Here is a 23,781-nt window from a genome sequence, read left to right on the forward strand (position 1 = left end):
GCGGGAGGGGGTTGGCTTTTGGGTGGTGGGGTGGTGGTGACATGCCCCCACGGAAGAAAATTTATAAAAATAACCCCTGAAATGGTGACTTCTGGTGAATATTGTATGCTATCATACATTATAGCATATAATACAACTTATAAGGCCTGTATATTTATAGAATAGCAAAGTAGGCCTAATCAATATAAGACTGAACCACATTGATATATAAAGGCTATCATGATCATTTTGCCAACAATGAACCATGGATTTGTTTAGTTTATAATATTTTTTATTTTTAACAAATACAACATATAACATTCAAAACTCATCGGCTTAGAAAAAATAAACAACAGTTTTCTGTAGCCTTGTGCAAACTTATTCAATAGAATAGCACATTGTGCAGCTATTTTTTCCATGTGTACTTTTTTTTGATTTCTTGCAGCAGCGAGTAGTTGTTTGTCCTGTAGAGCTGCACTGTAGAACTCTGTACAAGACATCTCATAATTCAGAGAGATGATCAGCTCACTTTTTATTAGTCCAACTGAGCATTTGTTTCGTACATCTGACCATTTATTTTTCATTGCCGAGAACACCCTCTCCACATACCCAGTGGAAGATGGGATGCTGAGGACAAAGGACACCACAGCAAGGATGTTTGGGAGATCAGCTGCCTGTAGAACTGCCATCCACTTCTCTGCTGTTCCCTTGGACACCCAGTCATCTTGCTCTGTGAGATGCTTTAGAATGTCGTTGGCAGTAACACACTCATCATAAAGCATATCCATGGAGATATTTTGCCTGCTAACCAGGTGAAGCTGCTCAATGATCTTCTCGATGCCATCATAAGAGATCCTCCCAGATGTCAGAGAGAGGGGCTGTAGATGCACTGTTAAAAAAAGTTCCGTTAAAAAACGGAAAAAGTGTTTCCGTTATTGTACGGGCACTTCCGTAAACCTTAAAACGGATATTTCCGTAGATTTATATGAGTTTTTCTGTACCATTGACGGACATTTCTGTCAAACCTAAAATGGAAAATTCCGTATTTTCCGTAAATTTGTGCGTTATTGTACGGACAATTCCGTAAACCCTATAACAGATATTTCCCTAGATTTACCTTACTTTTTCTTTACCATTTACGGACACTTCCATCAAACCTAAAATGGAATATTCCGTATTATTAAAGTACTCAATCCGTACCATTTACGGACACTTCAGTAATCCTAAAATGTTTAATTCCGTACAGTTCTCTATACCGTTTATCATCAATAAAGCACAAATGTAGAATCACAACAATTATTTATTTTTGCCAGTGCTTTAAAGTGATTGCACTTTTTGTGGTGAATGAATTGCAATATTTACATTACAACCATTAAAACATTCAGAACATCACCTTCACATTCAGAGCAATTTTACATACATAAACCAGCTGTTCTCTCAAAGAACTACAGCCATGTCCTTTAACAGGGAGCTGCCAAATCTAGCAACTTTTTAGCACCCACAGGCTGACAGGCATTAGTAACAAATGGATTTGTTAAAGACATTGACAAAATAAGACAATAAAACTGCCAGCATTGCTGTTGCTGTCTCACCTGTCAGTGCAAAATGAGGAGCCCCCTCCAGGAGGATGCAGAAACCTACACCTCCAACTCCACATATCACACTGACAGGCAGAGCTCTGCAACCAGTGTCTGACCTTTCTACAAAAAACAAATAGAACATTAGAAGTATTACATTATACAACTTTTCTATAAAACATCTGTGCAGCAATAACATGTGCAACATGCCATAAATAGATTTCTGCAAAAAATAAAACTTAAAACTTACACCTCCAACTCCACATTGACAGGCTAAGCTCTACCTGGAATCCCCCTTAACCTGGGGGATTTGAAACTGCTGCATGTGTGTTGTGGGCATCTAGTTAAAACATCTGAACTCACATAATACTGTAAAAATCTGTATTTCTACTCCCAAGCCCCATGTTTTTGGATTTGCGTGTCTGTGTGTGTCTGTGTGTGTGTGCATTCAGTCCAAAAAGGTATTTTCTGAGCTTTGAGAACAGCTCAAATGGCCCACTCAGATTCCTTCTGATTGCATTCAAATTCCTTCAGCTGAGAAACCAGCTTGCACACCTGTGGAGGAATGCAGTGCCGTTTCTTCCCCTTCTTCTCTGCCTTGGAGCCTCGCTCAGGATTGACCCCAAAGAAAACTCTGAGAAAAAAAATAAATAATAGTGAGATGCAGACAAAGTTTGCCTGTGTAGTGTGGCTTGACAGGAGTGGAGCAGTTCAATAAAATCATACATTTGTTTTCTTCAATATGCCCCTATGTGTGAACCTCTCTATCATTGTAGTTGACCATCTGTCTAGTACCCAATGTTGTTGTGGTGCTGTTGCCAGTGGCTAAGCTTATCTCTTCCTTTGTCTTTTCAAGACACATGCTTTCACACTGCGCATATACAGAAATGTTTGCAAGGGCGAGAAGTCTGCTTATCACCAACACATGACAGCATGCATCCTCAACATGTGTGTAGGGATATTATAAATGCACAGAACACAGAAGGGGATAGAAAACACAGTTGACATCGTCCTATCAAAAGGTGTAACAGCACATTTGAACACGGACTGTCCTGGGGGTTTCTCAAACATGGAGCGGAGCAACTGTGACATTCAGTGCATGATACACATCAAATTATTAACATTTGGGCATGAATCCAGCATGTATTATTTTTTTAAATGAATATGTTTAGTCTTTGCCTCCGGAGGGGGTCCCTGGAACAACATATTTTGAGGTTGGAGTCTGCAGCCAAATACATTTTAGTTTGTGTGTCTTTGTTGGAAAGAAAGACATGAAAAGGTTTGACCACCACTGACATAACCTGGTCTCAGGTGCTAATGGTTTTAAAGAGATAGCTCAAACGCATTTTGTGTCAAGAAACCATTCTAAGAAAAATATGTTTTTGCTCCATTTCCCAACTAGAATCATGTTATGTTTGTTTTGTTTTTTATTGACTTGGGACACGATGGAAAGCAAAAAGCATGTTACCTGCCATTTTAAAAAATATGACACATTTATTCCAACAATAGTCTTCAACAGGGAGCTACGAATTCTACGAACAAATCCATATTCAGGGGGATCATAAGCCAATAACAGCTTATCTAAAAGCTCACAGCATGTGGCGACACATTTTGAGCTTGTACATCTCAGACAAAGGGGTTTGGTGTAGATTGACAAAAAGCAGGTTGGGTGCAGAAAGTCACGGCAAAGTCACATTTACAAAGTATTTCCAAACAATTTGTGCTCACCTTTGCATGAATTCGAGAGTAAAAGCCATCTCCGGTGGGTATTGAACGTTGCAGACATAAAACATGGAGAAGACGTAGCTCAAGGCCACAATGGGAGAGGTGATGTGGTCATTGACAAGTATTCCATCAAGAGCAATCTTGAATTGCTGGTCACCTTAAACGCAGATAAAAAAAAAAAAACAATTCGGAGCACCATGTACTAAAAAAATAATCCTATATTTTAAAGCAAGCAAAACATTTCTTTAATAAATACGACAAAACAACAGCTTATAAAACAGCTCGCTGAGATACAAAAAATATTTAACTACAAACCTCTGACTAGGATGCAAGGGGTCACTGGGAGTTCGACTTCAGGATCTGCAGAGATCTGTTTTGGTGACAGACATGACACATGAATTAATGTTTCCAGTGCACACAAACCTGCTGGAAAATTGACTATCTGCAAGTCAACTAGATCTGGAATCTATACTTCATTCTGTGATTGGTTACTTGGTTCACCACTGGATGCAAATAATTATCTTGCACACAGTTTAAAATTTACAACATCTACCTCTTTTTCGTCGAAGAGTTTATTAGAGTCTTCCTTGAAGTAATTTGCAATGCCACAGATGAGCTGTATTGGACCTTCGCCTGTCTTCATCCCTTTGGAGTCAAGGAAGTCATTGATCCCCTTTTCTTTTTTGGAAAGCTCCTGTTCAAGGTTCAAGGTGTTAATTTTGTACAGGTACATAAGACTAACACTCATTTTCGTTTGGCCTCCAAAAAAAGCAGCTATGGAGAGAATTAAAAAAAAAATCGAATTATTTCATTTTCATTTGCAACCTGTTCTGTTCTTTTTGGATCTCAAATGTTTTGCTTTTTTGGTTGCCAAACGAAAATGAGTGTTAGTCTTATGTACCTGTATGCGTGCGCCCAACTTATGGGCTAACTTTAGCAGGGCAAACGGGCCGTCGTCCACCCACGCTTCAAAATAACGCAAAACGCAGACATTCAAATGTTACCATGAAACACACACGGCTACCAACTGACTATCGAGACCAAATTTCATGTAAGAGGAACAAAAAAATGGCTTTTGACGTACTTACGAAGCACAGGCGGCTGATTTTTGGTCTCAAATCTATTCTATTTGATTGTTCATCCAATTTATTCTATTTGATTGGCTGCCCGTTTATCTTTTTTGGTCTCAACTCTCTTTTTGGTTGCAAATCTTTTTTTGATTGATTAATAAAGACAAAATTCTCTCCATATGGAGCAGCACAGCACAATCCTAATAATAACAGTAACAACACACCTGTGCCAGCTTGTTTTGTACAGAGAAGCCAAGGAGTTTAGATGCATGATCAAACAGGTGAGGAACTTCAAACAGGAACGGCCACTCGTCCTTTACAACGCCAATAGGGGTATCAGCATCGTTGAGGATTTCACGCTGAATGGGATATGTTTCAGTCATCAATTTTCGAACAGATGACTCCTAAAGATATGAGGCAGTTAGTCAAACAGTCGAACAGTTAGTCAAACTAACCAATTAAAATAATAAAACAGGGTATCAATTTCAATAGACTATGGGCGTAGTGATGTCAGAAGATCTACTATTTCACAATGTGTCCTACAATTTCACGTGTCCTTACAGCACAAGAAAATAATGGATGATTGCAGACCCACCTGAAGATCACGGGTTTGAAAGGCACGTTTCAAATCATCTCTTTTAGACAGCAGGTCTTCTCTACACACAGTCCCCTCAATGATTGGATCCCACGCCACACATCCATACAGATCTGAATTCCTGGGCCTTTTCTTTGTGGAATTTTCATACCCCTGCTCGCCTCTTCAGTGAACTTTGTGGCCTCTTCATATTTTCAATTCTGTGTTCCAGCTGACGAAAGACAGTTTCAGAACCATCTTTTGCAAAAGGTTTGTTTGCAAACGGCTCTGTCAGCTTGAAGGAGGCAGGATATTGTCCTACAATCATACTGGCGAGTTCCCTCAGCTTTTGTCTACCAGGTCTTCCTGGGTGTTTATGGAGGTAATCTTCAGCGATGATCCGAACCATCTCTCGTCTGTCTTTCCCCATTATGTACTTCTTTTCACGCAACTCATCCATGACTTTTGAGGGAAATTTGTGCCATGGTACCGAATATGTGTCTTGGGATGGGGAGTCGGCTGTCTCAGGTGGTGTTGATGGCAGCTGAAACCTCTGTGGCTCAGGTGTTGATGAGGGGCCAGGCCTGGTGAACTGCGGTGGAGCTTGTGAATCTATGGATGACATGACACACATCTCCATAAATTAAACACATGACGATTGTTACGAATCAATTAATACATTGGTCCTCAATGTCCAGTTTGGGTCCACCAGGAATACAAATGGACCTAATTACGAAAACCAATTATAGGGTAGTTATTGCCATGTACAGCTGATGGCAACATTTTTTTGCATTTTTTGAATAAACCTTTGTAGTCTCAGAAAACTTGGATTAAAACAGAGTGGCAAAACTCACCTGCTTCCAATGCTTTGACAGCTCTGACAAATCTTTTGCACTGAATGAATGGCAGAGTGTCTTTAATGTCCTCCGGGTCCACAAGGCTCAGGTCATCTACAGAGAGAACTCCTAATTCCTCCAGTTTAGCCATGAGTGTATCCATCTGATCGCTACTGAGCGATGGCATCGCTTTCCTGACATAGTTTTTCACAAGTTCCATGTTGGTGTGTGTTTAAGAGGAATGAGCCACCGAGTACCTCTCTGGTAAGAATAAAGTGGATGATAATCATCAAATTTGTTCAAATCATGGCAACTGAACAGGTCAAAAGCATTTTCATCAAGTTCATAGAGTCCAAGCTCAGGTACCCAGCTGGCAGTTTTACCCCGAAGCAAAAGTAGGACAGTAGTTTCATTTTTTACAAAAATGCTTGCTATTTGTCCTAACTGCAGTTGTCCTTTGGCATAGCTCAGTAAGACCAGCATTCCATTTGCATATGTAGTGCCTTTAACCTGCACTCTCTCTGTGACAACTGAGTTACTTGAGTTCAAATCAAATTCTTCAACCACTGTCTTTATGTTCTGGTCATAGAGCTCTGGATAGAACCGTGTTGAGTCTGAGACATGAACCTGGGGACTAAACAAGGTACCACAAGACTGATAAGCCTGAAGCAACTGGTGCCGTTCAGCCAGAGACTTGGTTACATTTATGAAGTTCTTACTTGCCCTAATGCACCTTTTAAAATAAGAATGTTTTGATTCAAAGCGCATTGTCCAAGTATATATGAGTGGGCCAAATTGTAAAGTCAGGTGTGCATAGTGAAGGAGATAGTGGTGTTTCGGTCTAAGTTGAACTCTTGGAAATAACTCTTGCCTCAATTCCACATACAGTTCAATCAGTCCATTCATGAAAGCAATCTGCGACTCTGAGAGCCGAGGTGCACAGACAAATTCAACAAGCTCCCTCAGAAGTAGTACCAGTCCCCATACTTCATTATCAGCATCTTCAATTGTGTCATGCAACAAAACAGGCAAGAATCTCAAAAGCCACCTGTTTTGGGCTGCATGCCCTCCAAGCCTTGCTCCTGTAGTGGGAATAGTGTTTAGCTTGTCGCTGCTTTCACCAGGAAATGATTTGATTCTTTCATTAAGAACCTCATAACTGAACCACTTTTGTGTTCTGATTAAGAACTGCAAAAACAATGCCAAATCATAATCTACTACCCCCTCAAACAGATCATGAGCTAAACAAGCTGGTAAGCCTGGCTGACACACATGAAAGTTGGACAGTTTGTTGAAAACACTGTCACATTTAATACCGTGATGATTGTGTACTTCATCGTTACTTTCCAGAAACCGCACAGTCTCATTATGATCAGCTGGATTTCTATGAGTGAAAACGTCTACGGTTACGTATGTAACCCTCGTTCCCTGAGTAGGGAACGGAGACGTTACGTCGGATGACGACGAATGGGGTTTCGCTTAGAAAGCCTATCAACTTCGAGTATTACAAAACGAGCCAATGGCAAAGAAATGCCATGGGTCTGCGGAATTTGCATGGCGTAACTCCGCCCCACCTCGTGGGTATAAAAGGAGGAAGCCGGCAGCAAGCAGATATGTTTCTTCGCTGAGGAGCCAAGACTGAGCTCAGGCGATCCCCGCGGTACAGCGGAAAGTGTCAGGCAGACGTAACGTCTCCGTTCCCTACTCAGGGAACGAGGGTTACATACGTAACCGTAGACGTTCCCTTTCGTTGTCACTCCGAGTTACGTCGGATGACGACGAATGGGGTTACCAGTCTAATCACGCCACCTTCTCAGCTGTCTTCCAGTGCCCTGCGTAAATCGAGATCCCTGTCAGCCTGGACAAAGGACTCCATATAACACAGGAATACCAAGGTACACTGGGAAGCATATCCCAAGCTTAGGGGAAGTATGCAATTAATGCCAACCCGGAGGGGGGGGACTTAGAGAATACACATATGACCCGAAGGAAGCATATGGAAAACACTGGGGTGTCCAGCCGCAGGTGGAATATTTCAACCCCAGGGGTGGCAAGGTGGCTTGCCAAGGGAAAGACACACGCTCAGAGAGGCTTACAGTGGAAATACACATGTGGGGGTCGCTCAGAGGAGGGACCAAGCACACGGGAGGCACCTAGCCGATGCACAGGCAATAGACACTGGCGCCGACGTCAGGAGTGCTGGAGGAGCTCAGGGCTTTCGGAGAAGCTCACCTGAGGAAAATATCGCACGTATCCAGTCCGTGGAGTGGAATGGCGAGCAAGCGAAGACACCTGAGCGGGTCCGGTACTAGCTGGTTGAAGCGAGTACACGAGAGGACACAGGCTCCACTCGGAGATTATAGAATCTGGCGAATGTGTTAGGTGTCGCCCAGCCTGCAGCTCTGCAGATGTCTGTTAGCGAGGCGCCATGCGCTAGAGCCCAAGAGGACGCCACACTCCGGGTGGAGTGGGCAGTCACACCAAGGGGGCACGGTCGACCTTGCTGCTGGTAAGCCAAAGCAATGGTGTCCACTATCCAGTGAGACAACCTTTGCTTGGAGAGAGCCTTTCCCTTCAGCTTCCCACCATAACAGACAAAGAGCTGGTCTGAGGTCCTGAAACACTGCGTTCTGTCTACATAGGCGCGGAGAGCGCGTACTGGACAGAGCAGTGCCAAGGCTGGGTCTGCCTCCTCCGAGGGCAGCGCTTGCAGGTTCACCACCTGGTCCCGAAAGGGAGTGGTAGGAACCTTGGGCACATATCCAGGCCGGGGTCTCAGGATCACGTGAGAGTAAGCCGGCCCAAATTCCAGGCACGCTTCGTCAACGGAGAATGCGTGCAGGTCCCCAACCCTCTTGATGGAGGCCAGTGCAACCAGGAGCGCTGTCTTCATAGACAGGAACTTAAGCTCGACTGATTGCAGGGGCTCAAAGGGAGCACTCTTCAGGGCAGTTAGAACCACTGAGAGGTCCCAAGAGGGAAAGAGAGGAGGACGAGGAGGATTTAGTCTCCTCGCTCCTCTCAGGAACCTGATGATCAGGTCGTGCTTCCCCACCGACTTACCTTCGATGAGGTCATGATGTGCGGTAATGGCGGCAACATAGACCTTCAGGGTGGAGGGAGACAGCCTTCGCTCCAGCCCCTGTTGAAGGAAGGAAAGCAAAACACTGATCGAGCATCTCCGGGGGTCTTCTCGGTGAGAAGAGCACCAGTTGACGAAGAGGTTCCACTTCAACGCATAGACGTGTCTCGTGGACGACGCTCTAGCGGAAGTGATGGTAGCCACCACCGCCGGTGGTAGGGTACTCAAACCTGCCTCGTCCCATCCAGGAGCCACACGTGGAGGTTCCAAAGATCGGGACGAGGGTGCCGTAGGGTGCCCCGTCCCTGAGAAAGAAGGTTCTTCCTCAGAGGGATCGGCCAGGGAGGTGCTGTCGCGAGGAGTACTAGTTCGGGGAACCAGGTCCGGTTGGGCCAGTAAGGGGCAACCAGAATGACCTGCTCCTCGTCCTCCCTGACCTTGCGCAAAGTGTGCGCAAGAAGGCTCACTGGGGGAAACGCATACTTGCGGCCCTGCGGCCAGCTGTGCGCCAGAGCATCCGTGCCGAGCGTGCCCTCGGTCAGGGAATAGAACTGGGCGCAATGGGTCGAGTCGTGAGAGGCAAACAGATCTATCTGCGCGTCCCCGAACTGGTCCCAAATCAGCTGAACCGACTGGGGATGGAGTCGCCATTCTCCAGGGAGGGGCTGAAGCCGTGAGAGCTCGTCGGCTGAACAGTTCAGCGCTCCGGGAATGAAGATGGCTCGAAGCGACCTCAGATGCTTCTGACTCCATAGGAGGAGGTGGCGAGCGAGTTGTGACATACGGCGGGAGCGTAGACCACCCTGATGGTTGATGTACGCTACAGTGGCGGTATTGTCTGAGCGGACTAGTACGTGTTGACCCCTGAGCAACGCTCGGAAGCGGTGCAGGGCAAGGCGTACTGCCAACAACTCGAGGCAATTGACATGCCATAGCCGCTGGGGTCCTGTCCAGGAGCCCGCAGCAGCATGTCCATTGCACATGGCGCCCCAGCCCGTGGTGGAGGCATCTGTTGAGACAACAACATGCCGGGAAGCTCGAGCCAGGGGGACACCGGCCCTGAGAAAATCGAGGTTCATCCACGGGGTGAAGAACTGACGGCAGGTCGGAGTAACTGGTACTCGGAACGTGCCGTGTTGCCATGCCCACCTCGGGACTCGGTCGCGAAGCCAAAGCTGAAGCGGTCTCATATGAAGCAATCCGAGCGGCGTGACCGCGGCTGCAGATGCCATATGCCCCAGGAGCCTCTGAAAAAGTTTCAGTGGAACCGCACTCTTGCCCTCGAATTGTCTTAGGCAAGTCAGCAGTGACTGCGCGCGCTCGCTCGTAAGCTGCGCGGACATGGCGACCGAGTCGATGTCCATACCGAGAAAAGAGATCCTCTGCACGGGGCAAAGTTTGCTCTTCTCCCAGTTGACCCGAAGGCCCAGACGGGCTAGGTGCCGGAGCACTAGGTCCCTGTGTTCGCAAACCTGATCTCGAGAGTGAGCTAGGATCAGCCAGTCGTCGATATAACTCAGGATGCGAACCCCTTGCTCTCGAAGGGGAACAAGGGCCGCCTCGACGACCTTCGTGAAGATGCGAGGAGACAGGGCTAGCCCGAAAGGGAGAACCGCGTACTGGTATGCCTGCCCCTCGAAAGCAAACCGGGGAACGGTCTGTGTCGAGGAAGAATGGAGACATGAAAGTAGGCGTCCTTCAGGTCGATCGCTGCAAACCAATCCTGGGGCCGTATGCATTCGAAAACGCGTTTGGCGGTGAGCATCTTGAACGGCATCCGGTGAAGGGAGCGGTTCAGCACGCGCAAGTCCAGGATTGGCCGTAACCCACCGGTTTTCTTGGGGACAATGAAGTAGGGGCTGTAGAAGCCGGACCTCATCTCGGCTGGAGGGACAGTCTCGATTGCACCCTTCGCCAGCAGGGTGGCAATCTCTGCTCTCATGATAGGGGCATTGCCACCGACCAAAGTGGAGCGGACTCCCCTGAAGCGGGGAGGAGACCGTGCGAACTGAATCCCATAGCCGAGCCTGACGGTACGCGCGATCCAGTGGGACAGACGGGGAAGCTCTAGCCAGGCTCCCCGGAACTGAACCAACGGGATCATGCGAGCCACAGGCGTCCCCCCGGAGGGGCAGCGAAGCGGAGTAACTGGCCCAGATGTGGACGGCATAGCGGCCCGGAGAGGGGGCACAGTTAGCAACCGCGCCCTGGCAGAGGGGGCCAGGGGAGGACCAGGCTGGTCGTCCCGCGGGGGCCTGCTCTGCCAGGGGTCTGGCGACAGAGGGGGACAGGGGCGAAGCGGTCCGTGGACGGCACGCCGTGTCAACCGCCTCTGGGACAGAGGGGGGCGAGGATAGCATGGCTTGTGGGCGGCGCTCTGTGTCGCCCGAGAACTCTGTGAGCTCAGGGAAGAGGGGATTGTTTCTGACTTTAACCACATTAGGGTGCTGCCCACCCGTGGGTGAGCAGCGGGGAGTGGAGAACAAAAGATTCTCCCCCGGCCCTCCACCGGGGGAAGGAGTGGTCCTGCTACCACCTCCTGTGAAACAATCATCATCCCTGAGCAGCCCGTCTCAGGAGCGCCGCTTGGCCCGGCGTTTAGCGGGGGGCGGGGCAGGAGAGGGCTGTGGCGCCTTCTTACGGCTTCCTCCGCGACCGGCCCTGGGTGGAGGCTGCTGCGTGGTCCGGGCGGGAGGGGCGGGAGCCGCAGGAGGGCGCCCTCGGCGGGAAACAGGTCGAGGCGTCTGCCCGGCCGGCAAGGTGGAGGCAGCAGCGGGCCGGCGGGGCAGAATGTGTCTGATGGCCTCGGTCTGTTTCTGGGCAGTTGAAAACTGTTGGGCAAAATCTTCAACTGCACCGCCGAAGAGGCCGGCCTGGGACAAGGGGGCGTTAAGCAGACGGGTCCGCTCAGCGTCCCGCATGTCAGCCAGGTTCAGCCACAGATGTCGCTCCTGGACCACAGCTGTGGACATCACCAAACCCAGGGAGCGCGCGGTAACCTTCGTCGCCCGGAGAGCAAGGTCGGTCGCGGCGCGCAGCTCATCAAAGAGCCCTGGGTTTGTCCTACCCTCGTGCATGTCTCTGAGCATCTGGGCCTGGTAGACCTGCAGAGTGGCCATAGCATGCAGTGAAGCAGCCGCCTGTCCCGCCGCTCTGTAAGACTTCGCCACCAGGGTCGACGAAAATCTACAGGCTTTGGATGGGTGCTTAGGCTCGCCCCGAGAAGAAGCACTCTGAGGACATAGTTGCATGGCAACAGAGCGTTCAACCGGGGGAAGCCCAGTGTACCCACGGGCAGCTGCCTCATCGAGGGGAGGAAAGGCGGATGAGACCAGCGAGCGGTCCCGAGAAGACAGGGGGGTCTTCCAGGACTTCGAGATCTCATCATGCACATCCGGGAAGAAAGGTATTGGGGTTTGCCGAGGACGAGGGTCGGCGGCCTTACCCAAAACCCAATCGTCCAGCCGCGAGCGCTCAGGACAGGGTGGAGGCCTCCACTCAAGTCCGATGCTCGCGGCTGCCCGGGAAAGCATGGCCGTCATCTCCGGATCAGACTCGAGCACAGCCGTATGCACACCGGAAGGTGGCAGCTGTGACGAGCCCTCACTTCCAGAAGAGTCAAACCCGCCTAGTGATCCTGCAACAGACATGGCATCTTCCTCTGTAGCTTCAACTGAAGCACGCGGGCCACCAGAGGGTAGACCCGCGGGAATCAGCAGTTCACTAGCGGGCACCGTCATTGAAGAGGGGGGCTGGGGTCGCGGACACATAGTCGGCGCCTTGTTCCAGACCGTAACCCTCAGATCACCCTGGCCACCAGCCGCAGGACGGGGGGTGGATGAGGGGACTCTCACTCTTGCGAGTTCACCGAGTCTCGACCGTAATGACGCGATGGTCATGTTCCCACAGAGAGAACATGAGTCATCCACGAGCGCTGATCTAGCATGATCAATGCCCAAACATACTAGCAACGCTCGTGCCCATCAGAGTCCGATACCAATCTGCCGCAACCAGAAGTACACGGGCGAGACATCTTTAAAAAGACGTGCCACGTGTAAGCTCTTTTAGTGAGAGAAAACTCAAGTGTTGAAGCACCCGGGGAGAAACGCACCGACTGGCAGACCACTGCAACAGATCAGCAGGAAGCACGCTCTCGCCGTAGATCGCCGTCAAACCAACACTCGAGGTACTCGTTTGTAAAGCTGACAATTCAGAGATGGCTTGTGGAGAGAAGAATACACTTGGCTCCGAAGCGAAAACATATCTGCTTGCTGCCGGCTTCCTCCTTTTATACCCACGAGGTGGGGCGGAGTTACGCCATGCAAATTCCGCAGACCCATGGCATTTCTTTGCCATTGGCTCGTTTTGTAATACTCGAAGTTGATAGGCTTTCTAAGCGAAACCCCATTCGTCGTCATCCGACGTAACTCGGAGTGACAACGAAAGGGAACTGTGAGAGGGTTCGACTGAAATTCACTTTTTGTTGCCAAATAGTATCTGCAGAAATATTGAGCTGTGCTGAAATTTTCTGTAAAGCCACCAATCATGTCGGAGCCCAGATTATCTTCCATTATGCACGCAACAGTGCCTTTATAAATCTTTCCATTGAAGGATATGCCCCTTTCCTCCAACTCACACAAGTCTGACACTAGCTTATTAAAAATCTTATCCATTCCAAAGTATTTGCAATCTTTCTCTACACAGAGTAATGCCAACTGTATCTTATCAACAGTTGATCGTTGGTGTGGATGAAAATTTCCAAGTGTGAAGTAGACAGCCAATACTTTATGCTTTGTCTTGGCAGATCCGAGTGGATTGGCCACCTCAAAAGCATCCTGAAAGAGCATTACCTTTAAACTGTCTGGGTCTGAGGAACACATGGCATTGGATTTGATGGCCCACCCATCAGTGACATCACAGAGTACATCATCTTCAGAATTTGAACTAGGACTGTGCTGATCTAAACCGTGCTGTTTCAGAATTACTTTGAGGGTTTCCAGTATTGGGATGTAATGATAGTGCCTCGTCTGGCCACTGCGATTGCGTCCAAGAAAGACTTCAACAGGTTCAACATAGTCATAGTGTGACTTGTAATATTTCAGTCTCTTGTGTTGCGTAGTTAAATGACCCTTTTCATGTAATGCCTTGTGCATAGGGCTCTGCTCGTATACACTATTCCCAAGAGATGTTACAGTCTCCTTTGGAACACCATACTGCCCCAGTTCACGGGCTAGTGCATCCACAGTATATTCCTGTTGAATATCACTTATAGTTCTCATTTCATTTGCTATTTCTGTTATTGTGGAGGCTGGGACCAAATATTTTGCCTGTAAACCCAAGTAAAACGTCCCCGGTTACGTATGTAACCCTAGTTCCCCGAAAGGACGGACGCTGCGTGAAATCGCAGTGGGAACGCCCTCAGCGTGACGCGTCTGAAGCATGAATGAAATCAGTCAATGGAGAGAATGAGCGTACGGCGAGTGACGTCATCGACCAGGAAGCTATAAATATCCCCTGAGTACACAATACGCCAGCTTAAAAGTTACTGAAGCAGCGACCCAAGGGGATGCCGAGAGTATGGCAGGACACGCAGCGTCCGTCCCTTCGGGGAACTAGGGTTACATACGTAACCCGGGACGTTCCCCTTCAGGGACTACCGCTGCGTGAAATCGCAGTGGGAACGCAATACCCACATCCCCATACGACCAAATCCCCGTCGTGTGTCATTAGGAGACACAAACCGACGAGAGAACCTGAGCCCCGGGAGTGGAGCTAAGATCGAGGGAATAAAATCTAACGAAAGTGTGCGGTGAGGACCAGCATGCCGCATCACAAACGTCCTGAAGAGAAGCTCCTGAAAGAAGAGCTGTAGAAGCAGCCATACTCCGGGTGGAATGAGCCCTTACAGCCAAAGGTGAAGGCTGATGGGCCGAACCATAAGCAAGTGGGACGGCCTCGACCACCCACTTGCTCATCCTTTTTCTAGATGCAGGACACCCTTTCTTAGGTGACCCAAACAGACAAACAGTTGTTCCGATCTCCTCCACAGGGCAGCTCTGTGGACGTAAGCATCAAAACCCAAACTGGGCACAGCAAATTAATTTTCTCCTGGTCTGACGTCAGAAAAGGCAGAGGACAAAAAACCTGCAGAACTATAGGTCTAACTGAAACAGTTGGAACCTTAGGAACATAACCTGGTCTCGGAAAGAGAAAGGCCTTAACCAACCAGGAGCAAATTCCAGGCACGAGGGAGCCACCGAAAGTGCTTGAATATCTCCAATTCTTTTTAGAGATGAGATAGCGAGAAGAAGGATAGTCTTTAGAGTAAGAAACTTTTCCGAAACTTCCTCGATGGGCTCGAAAGGAGCAAGGGAGAGACCTTCTAAGATGATGGCCAGATCCCAAGCTGGTACCCTCGTGCGAACTGCAGGCCTCAGCCTCAAGGTGACACGAAGGAACCGAGACATAAGTGGGTGTTTCCCTAGGGAACCTCCACTTGAAGGGGTGTGGTAAGCAGCTAAGGCCGCCACATACACCTTCAGTGTGGAGTGGGATAACCCTGTGGAGAGACGGTCCTGCAGGAAATCCAGGACTGTACCAACCGGGCAGTTAACTGCTGGCGCTCTCCACACCAAGAGGTGAAAAGTTTCCACCTCGCGGCATATAACTTCCTCGTGGAGGGAGCTCTGGATCGGAGGATGGTCTCAACGACCTCAGCCGAGAGACCAGAATCTATGAGCTGGGCCCCCTCAGAGGCCAAGCCCACAGCCTCCATAGCTCTAGACGGGGGTGAAGGATCGACCCACTCGCCTGAGAGAGCAGATCTTTCCTGATCGGTATCTCTAGGGGAGAGCCGTTGAGGAGAGACACTAGGTCCGCAAACCATACCCGGGCCGACCAGAACGGGGCTATTAGCAGGAGACTGAGCCCGTCCCGGCGAACCCTCTCCAGAACTCCTGGGAGCAGAGCGATCGGGGGAAAAGCGTACAAGCGTGACCTCGGCCACGGATGTACCATCGCATCCAACCCCAGCGGGGCTGGATGGCTGAGAGAGAACCACAGCGGGCAGTGTGATGTTTCTCGAGAAGCAAATAGGTCTACCTCGGCAAGACCGAAATGTTTCCATAGGAGTTCCACCACCTCGGGGTGAAGACTCCATTCCCCGGGCCTCGGCCCCTGTCTTGACAGGATGTTTGCCCCCTGATTTAAATACCCCGGGAGATAAAAGCTCTCAGAGAAAGAATTTTCCCCTGGGACCATAGAAGGATCTGACGTGCCAGTTTGTAAAGCGGGCGAGAACGCAAACCCCCCTGATGGTTGATATAAGAAACCACCGATGTGTTGTCTGTCTGGACAAGAACATGGTGGCCCCTTAGGTCTGGGAGGAAGTGTTTCAGAGCCTGAAACACCGCCAACATCTCTAGGCAGTTTAAGTGCCACAGACGATGATGGTCCTCCCACAGACCCTGAGCCGGGCGACCATCCATGATCGCCCCCCAACCCGTGAGAGAGGCATCTGTCATTAGCATAACGCGATGACAAGGAGCTCCTAACACAGGGCCTTGGGACAGAAACCAAGGATCTTTCCACATGATCAGGGCGTGATGACACCGTCGCAAACTCACGATCATGCGAAGCGGATTTCCCCTCGGGGAGAATCCCTTGGTCCTGAGCCACCACTGTAACAGTCTCATGTGCAAGAGGCCAAGAGGTATCACGTTGGACGCAGCTGCCATGAGACCTAGCAGTCTCTGGAACTGTTTTACAATGGATGACTGGCCTAGCTTGACCTGATCTACTGCAGCGAGAATCAAAGCAATACGAGCAGGTGACAATCGTCCCTGCATCGTCGTTGAATCCCACACTACACCTAGAAAAGTGGTTCTCTGTAATGGAGAAAGAACACTCTTTTTGGCGTTGAGCCTCAGCCCCAGTCACTTGATATGAGCAAGAACGACATCTCGGTGCCGAACCGCCTGTTGTTCCGATTGAGCTAGAATCAAGCAATCGTCTATATAGTACAGAAAGCGGATGCCCTGTAACCTCAGCGGGGCTATAGCAGCATCCGTACACTTTGTGAATGTTCGGGGTGACAGTGCTAGGCCGAACGGAAGAACCCGATATTGGTACGCTTCGCCCCCGAAAGCGGACCTCAGGAACTTCCTGTGTTGAGGGAGGATAGATACATGGAAGTAAACGTCCTTTAGATCTATCATGACAAACCAGTCCTCGGATCTGATTTGAACATCCCCAGTGACAGACACAGCGCCCTGTAACGTACTGGCAGGGAACAGCTGGTCTGGGCACTCCACAACCCTCCTCGGAGGGGGCGAGCGTCCCTCGGGAAATCGCTCGCCGAGTCTCTCTACGCCCTGTGAAGGCAGGGTTAGTAGAGCAGACCCCTGAGGGCATCGGAAAAGACAGGGCACCGTGTTCTTGTGCAGTGAACTCAGGTCTTTCACGATAGGGACTCCCTGCTGGGTGGGGGACCCATTCCGCAAGGAACTCTACTAAGGGAACCAGCCTCTCGAGGCTGGCCTCCGGATGAACATCCTGAGTGACAGACACAGCGCCCTGTAACATACTGGCAGGAAACAGCTGGTCTGAGCACTCCACAACCCTCCTTGGAGGGGGCGAGCGTCCCTCGGGAAATCGCTCGCCGAGTCTCTCTACGCCCTGTATAGGCAGGGTTAGTAGAACAGACCCCTGAGGGCATCGAGAAAGACAGGGCACCGTGTTTTTGTGCGGTGAACTCAAGTTTTTCCCGATGGGGACCACCCTCAGAGTCCTGACGTTCAGCCCGTCAGGACTTTTTCGACGCGGCCTTTCTGGCGACAATGACTGTCCTCAGATCAGTCCTGCCCCGAGAAGGCCGCGCCGGAGAGCGCCCCGCCTCGTCCCTCCAGTTTCTCTGCAGGGGGGCACGAGACGTGACACTCCGCTTCTGCTGTGCTCTTTTGGAAGACGAACTCGACGAAAGACTTTGCTCTGGTTGAACATTCTGCGTGACAGACACAGTGCCCTGTAACGGCGCACCGGCAGGGAACGACTGGTCTGAACACACTAGAACCCTCCTTAGAGGCGGCGAGCGTCCCTCGGGAAAGCACTCGCCAGACCCTTCTACGCCCTGTTTCGGCAGGGTTAGTAGGACAGGCCCCTGAGGGCGCCGGGAGAGACAGGGCACCCTTAAGGGAGGTGAACGCAAGTCTCTCTCGGCGGGGACCCCCCTCAGATTTCCTTTGAGCAGGTCGGCCTGAAAAGCCTGCATAAAAGTCATCGTATGCAAACATGCAGCCGCCTGCCGAGCCACCGAGTAAGCCTTCCCCACCAGCACAGAGGTATATATATTTATTTATTTATTTATTTTTTGGTGGAAGAGCCGGTGCTTTAAGTGAAGACGATGAAGCAGGAGAGAGATAGCTCGCGAGTGTCTCCTCCGCTTACAGTATCGTCACATAACCAGCAGATTTAGCACCAACAATGTTACCATAAGCATTGGACTGATTTGTGTAAATTCAGCTTGAAACCGGTCTAACCCAGGTCTTTGAAACCTCAGCATGAAGATCTGGGAAGAACGGTAAGCACCGGCTAGAAGGTTGAGGTCGTGCAGACAGAAATCTATCATCTAGATTGCTTTTAATTCTAGAAACCTGTCTATCAGCTGGCCACTCGATACTGTTATTTATTTATTTATTTTTTTAGCTTTTCAACAGCCCGAGATAATACATCCATCAAACCTTCTTCATTTGCAGTATAATGTGATAAACTAGTTTTCTCTGATGCAAAACTTTCGACATCCAGCTCCTCAGAACTGGAAAATCTCAATTCAACATCATCATGTGCCTCCACCCGGGCAGAAGTAACCGCCGCAGCGCGTGCTTCCAGAGCCGGGTGAGACGCACTAGATTTCGTCGGAGATAGCTGAGATAGGGCGGAGCCCGTCTCAACGTCGCCAGCGAGATCCATCTGCGAGCCCCAAGACAAGCGCCGCCGCTCTGCCTCAACAGAAACGGGACCCGAGCCTCGGGGAGCTCGCAGCAAATCACTCTCCTCGAAGAGCGATCGCCGCGAGCGCAGAGTTCTCAAGGGAAAACGCTCGCAATGCTGACAATCGACTCCCTCGAGAGCCGACTGGGCATTGCTGCACTCCCAAATAAGCCACACTTAGCTCGTGTGAATCCCCACCCGTGATGTACCGAGTACAGGGGGGAACACACTTCTTATACTGCTCGCTCATATTGGTTTTTTTATATAAAATATATATAGTGAAAACTCCTGACAAAACAGACAAACACAATCGACAGATTCAGACACACACAGAGCTGCTGAAGTAACTAAAGCTGGCGTATTGTGTACTCAGGGGATATTTATAGCTTCCTGGTCGATGACGTCACTCGCCGTACGCTCATTCTCTCCATTGACTGATTTCATTCATGCTTCAGACGCGTCACGCTGAGGGCGTTCCCACTGCGATTTCACGCAGCGGTAGTCCCTGAAGGGGAACTGAGCAAGACTCTCTGTGAAGTTGTCTTTCACTTGATCACTGCAGAAATTATCACTTTGTTCTGCATCAATGTTAAAACTTTCAGGTTCTTCAAGTTCTACAGGTTCTACATGTGATCCTTCACCTTGGAAAGACCGTTCTGTTAGTTCACATATATGAACTGGGGCTATCTTGGTAACATCCCACCCTTTATGGTATCTGGAAATATGCGTTAAAAAGGATGACTTTACATTGAATGTCTTAGAACATCCATCAAAGGGACATGTTACAGTCAAACCCTCATCTATGTGACCACTCAAATGACACTTTAAAGTTTTAAGATCAGCATATTCACTGCTGCAAAAATTAAACGAGCACTTTAACTGTACAGACACATTGCGGTTCCATGTTTGTGTGCTCCTACTGTCTACATGTGCTCGTGACATATGCACAGCAAGGCTACTGTATGTTTTAAGCTTCCTTCTGCAATCCCTATGGCCACATAAAAAAAAAAAACATTATTATTATTTCTGTGTGTTCGGCAGTGTTTCAAGTAATCAGTCGAAGACCGGGCGTTAAAGCCACAAATGTTACAAGTCAACATGTTTAAGAGATTGAATTTGCCAAGTGAAGGATAGACGGAATCAATATGAAAACAATAAATTCAGATCAGCACAGTGAAGCACATTCACTTTTCAGATACCTTCAAATAAGCAATCTGCTTTGGGCTGCATGGGCCACGCTCTTTGGGCTGCAATGTTTTCCTCACTGTTTTTTTCACTTTGTGGAATGGAAAGTCTTATAATGCACAGGGGAAATCTGATTCTACTTAATCAACACCCCTTTTAATTATTGCCATTTTCAGTTGTATGGTAACGTAACACAGCGAGCTATAACAATACACACACACGTGGCTAATTTACACACACACGCGCGCGCGCGTGCGCCCAACTTATGGGCTAACTTTAGCTGGGCAAACGGGCCGTCGCCCACCCACGCTTCAAAATAACGCAAAACGCACACATTCAAATGTTACCATGAAACACACACGGCTACCAACTGACTATCGAGACCAAATTTCATGTAAGAGGAACAAAAAAATGGCTTTTGACGTACTTACGAAGCACAGGCGGCGGGCTATTGCTAACACAGCTAGCAGCAAACGTCCACTCACGCTTCAAAATTACGCGAAACGCACACATTCAGATGTCGACATGAAACACACACGACTACCAACTGCCTATCGAGACCAATTTAATGTACGAGGGGGAACAAAAAATGGGCTTTTGACGTACTTAGGAAGCGCAGCTAGCAGCAAAGGTCCCGTGCTCAGCTGTGAGCCACACTAACGTACCCTGTAACGTTATAGCTCCGGTTGGAGTGCTGCTAAAAACCTAGAAACATTCGAGACAAAATTAACCAACTAGCAAATAATTTGTCCTACATTTCATGGGGGAAAGGCGACTGTCTGGCGAGGGGTGCCAGAACAGAACGCCCGCCATGCAGACGTAAATGAACCGAAAACATGCTTATCATGTGTTTAACTCAATATATTTTGTTTGAGAGGTGGCACTCAATTCCTATTCTCATTACACACAACCAACCTGTTTCCAACTTTCCATGTGACTCGCAGAACTTCAGGCTCGCACTGAGTGTAATGGCGTCGGCAAATTCTGGCTGGGGGAGAAAATTCTACCCATACTGCCTTGCGCAACAGCAAACTTTACGTATTTCGCAAAACGGAGCGAATCCGTAGCAAATCCACGGTAAAGGGACCCCTAAATGTACGAATTTTTTTAACAGTGTGGAAAAGCCAGTTGTCTTCTGAAAAATTGAACCATTTTTGTATGTACATAATGGCAGTGTTTAAGAAGGCTGTAAACTCCTGTCTGGCAACATCAGCATCAGATGGAGAAAGTCGCTGAAGCTTTTGTTTAGTTAGGTAGCCATAGAACCCATCATCTCTTCTCTGAGATAGTTTTGTCAGAAAAGAGTGCATGATGGCATAGAGGTCAGCTGATGTGGTGTCATTCCTCTCCAGCTTTTTGACCACTTCTTCAAAGAGGGTAAGGATGTTGTTACAAAAGAGGAGATACACCTCCACAAGATCGGGCGCGTCGTCCTCAACGCCAGCAGCATCGCTTGTTAATTTCAGCAATGTTTGCAGTTGCCTTGGACAGTCAACACCCATGCTAATGAAACAGGACTTCAGAGCAGTCCAGTTCTGGAGCAGGCGACTGATTGCAGGGTTGAGTGACAGCCATCTGGTCACCACATGGCACATGACTTCATGGAACTCGACATCACAAAAGGCACAAAACTCCTTCAGGGACTCTCTCCTTTTTGCAGAGATGGAAAAGAAACTGTAGACCTTCAGAACTACATTTTCTATGTCGACTGAGAGCTGATCCAGGGCATACTTTATGGTGTTATGGACAATATGCGCATGGCAGTTGCCTCTGAGGATATCACTGTTGGAACTTTTTAATTTTGAGAATACTGAATTGTGGATTCCGTAATTGACATTTGCATTGTCTGAACTGAATGCAGACACATGATCCAAAGTCAGGCCCAGGTTTCCAGGAGAGCTCCGAATTGTAGTGACTATTCCCTCAGCAGATTCATCTGGATTTTCAACAAAATCTATCAACTTGTTCATGACCCGGCTCTCTGCAGTGAAAAACTGTACAGCCAAGGGAAACATCTTGCGATTGCCCTTGTTCGATGCATCAGTTTGAATAGAGAATGGACGTGGATTCTCAGCACTTTTTAATTTGGTGATCGCCTCCTGTACTACCTTTGGGGCAAGGACTTCTGTGACTAGTGCCTCTGCTTTTGTTCTCCCACAGGACATCTTCTTGACAATATTAGAATCGCTCAGTGTTCGGTGACAGAGCTTAAGCCCACAGTCAGAACTGTTGTAGCTCAAATTGTGGTTCACTGTATGATATACATGTGCTAGCTCAGCAGCAGTGACCTAAAGAAAGAGATATACAATTTCATTATTTGTAAGCCGCTTTGTGAGTAGGCTTAGTTATATGAACTATTTGGTGGTTGGACTGTGTGTGTGTGGTTTATACATAGGCCTACCAAAGTATTAGCTTAAGCCATACAGAAAAAAAAATAGATAGCCTATATTGAAATATAGCCTTTTAAAGTGTCTAAAACAAATTTCAAGTGTCATTTGAATAAACTTTGCAAATCTTCTAACCCCCTTCAAAGACCCCAACCTTTTTTAAACCTTGAGCTATCTAAATCCATAATTATTTCCCTCCTCCAGATACCTTATTTAGAAACCCATCAGAAATGATTGACAAATTATGGGGGAGAGGGAGACAGGAACACAACAAGGGGGAACACTGTGGAGATGTATGTAAATGGAATGTTATAAACCTGTAGGCTACTATCTCTTTTAATATAATCACTTTCTTATCAACTATATTTGAGTTTTAAAAATCCACATGATTACATAGCCTACCATATCAGCCTCTGGAGACGTCTGACGGACAAGGAACTTTGACATCGCTCCCTCCTGTGCCCGCAGCCTCTCGCTCCTCTTGTGATTATCTCCTGATGCGTGCTGCTTAATATCACACACTCCGCCGTGACAAACAGAAAAAACGCGACGGCATATGGTACAATTGGCCTTGTATTCATTTTCCCTCGCGCATTCCAGCCACGGGTAGTCCTTTTCCCATTCAATTCTGTATATTTGTGCTCTTTTCTTTTTCGCCGGCTGCTCGGAGGTAGTCATTTTTATATTTCCCGCTGTTGTCACTTGTCATCATCGTTGCTACGATACGTGACTCACACTGACTAACGACCAATTAAAAGGGCATTCTCTGATGATGTTAAAAACGCTACGCGGCTGATCATAGAAAAACGGGGAGAAATTAGTATCTACCGCACCGTCGTTTTTTTTTTCTTATCATAGCCTACAAATGTCTTCGTTCATAGTCTGTCTGGCATATATTAGAAGCTATGTGCCTGTCATGGATTTGCACTTAATTGATTCTCAAAAATACGGAACAAAGTGTGTTCCGTATCAGTTCAATACGGAACAAGACTTTTATGTGTCAAATACGGGACGATTCCGTATTATACGGAACGGTTGGCAACCCTAGGTGTTACCCATAAGAAAGGTGACACCAGTGACAGTAACACCAGTGACAATTTTCATGAAAAATTCATTTTACAAAATGGCTGCTGCAAGGTATCAAACCACATGTTGTCAATCATGGTATACTAACTAAAATAAGTAGTTTAATCCATTTGTATTCTAATTTTTTTACAATTACCTAACAATAAATTAGGTCATACCAGTGACCTTAACTAAAAGCTTCATATGAAATCATGAGATAAATGAGAATATTTCTGATAACTGAAAAGAGGATTTATTATGGGCTTTTCTTCATAGAAATTCAGGAAATTGGAAGAAGGAAGTCAAGTGATGTC

At 48.1% G+C, this 23,781-nt stretch overlaps 1 protein-coding gene across 2 annotated transcripts; it reads right to left on the reverse strand.

Moving 5' to 3' along the window:
• Positions 1–1,295: 1,295 nt before the first annotated feature.
• On the reverse strand, positions 1,296–20,615 carry LOC143711448 (uncharacterized). 2 transcript variants are annotated; one of them, XM_077202913.1, is made up of 6 exons: positions 20,350–20,615; positions 4,576–4,640; positions 3,835–3,975; positions 3,597–3,651; positions 3,285–3,438; positions 1,296–2,190 (listed from the first exon to the last, which is right to left on the reverse strand). In XM_077202913.1, exons 1-6 carry the CDS (start codon positions 20,363–20,365, stop codon positions 2,043–2,045), a joined length of 579 nt encoding a protein of 192 aa, XP_077059028.1. In that variant the 5' UTR covers positions 20,366–20,615; the 3' UTR covers positions 1,296–2,042. The 2 variants fall into 2 exon arrangements, with proteins under 2 accessions (XP_077059028.1, XP_077059027.1); XM_077202912.1 differs by lacking the exon at positions 20,350–20,615 and having other exon boundaries at positions 4,576–4,868.
• Positions 20,616–23,781: the final 3,166 nt, after the last annotated feature.

The sequence above is a fragment of the Siphateles boraxobius genome, unplaced genomic scaffold (assembly GCF_051911475.1).
Source record: "Siphateles boraxobius isolate OS27281-9 unplaced genomic scaffold, OSU_SipBor_1 5, whole genome shotgun sequence".
Taxonomy (NCBI): Eukaryota; Metazoa; Chordata; class Actinopteri; order Cypriniformes; family Leuciscidae; genus Siphateles; species Siphateles boraxobius.

Coding starts and splice junctions, on each gene's coding strand:
- LOC143711448 (XM_077202912.1), bottom strand. CDS start 4,734: ATGACTGAAACATATCCCATTCAGCGTGAAATCCTCAACGATGCTGAT. Junction 3,976..4,575: donor TACAAAACAAGCTGGCACAG/GTGTGTTGTTAC, acceptor AACCTTGAACAG/GAGCTTTCCAAAAAAGAAAA. Junction 2,191..3,284: donor ACTCTCGAATTCATGCAAAG/GTGAGCACAAAT, acceptor TTTTTTTCTCAG/AGTTTTCTTTGGGGTCAATC.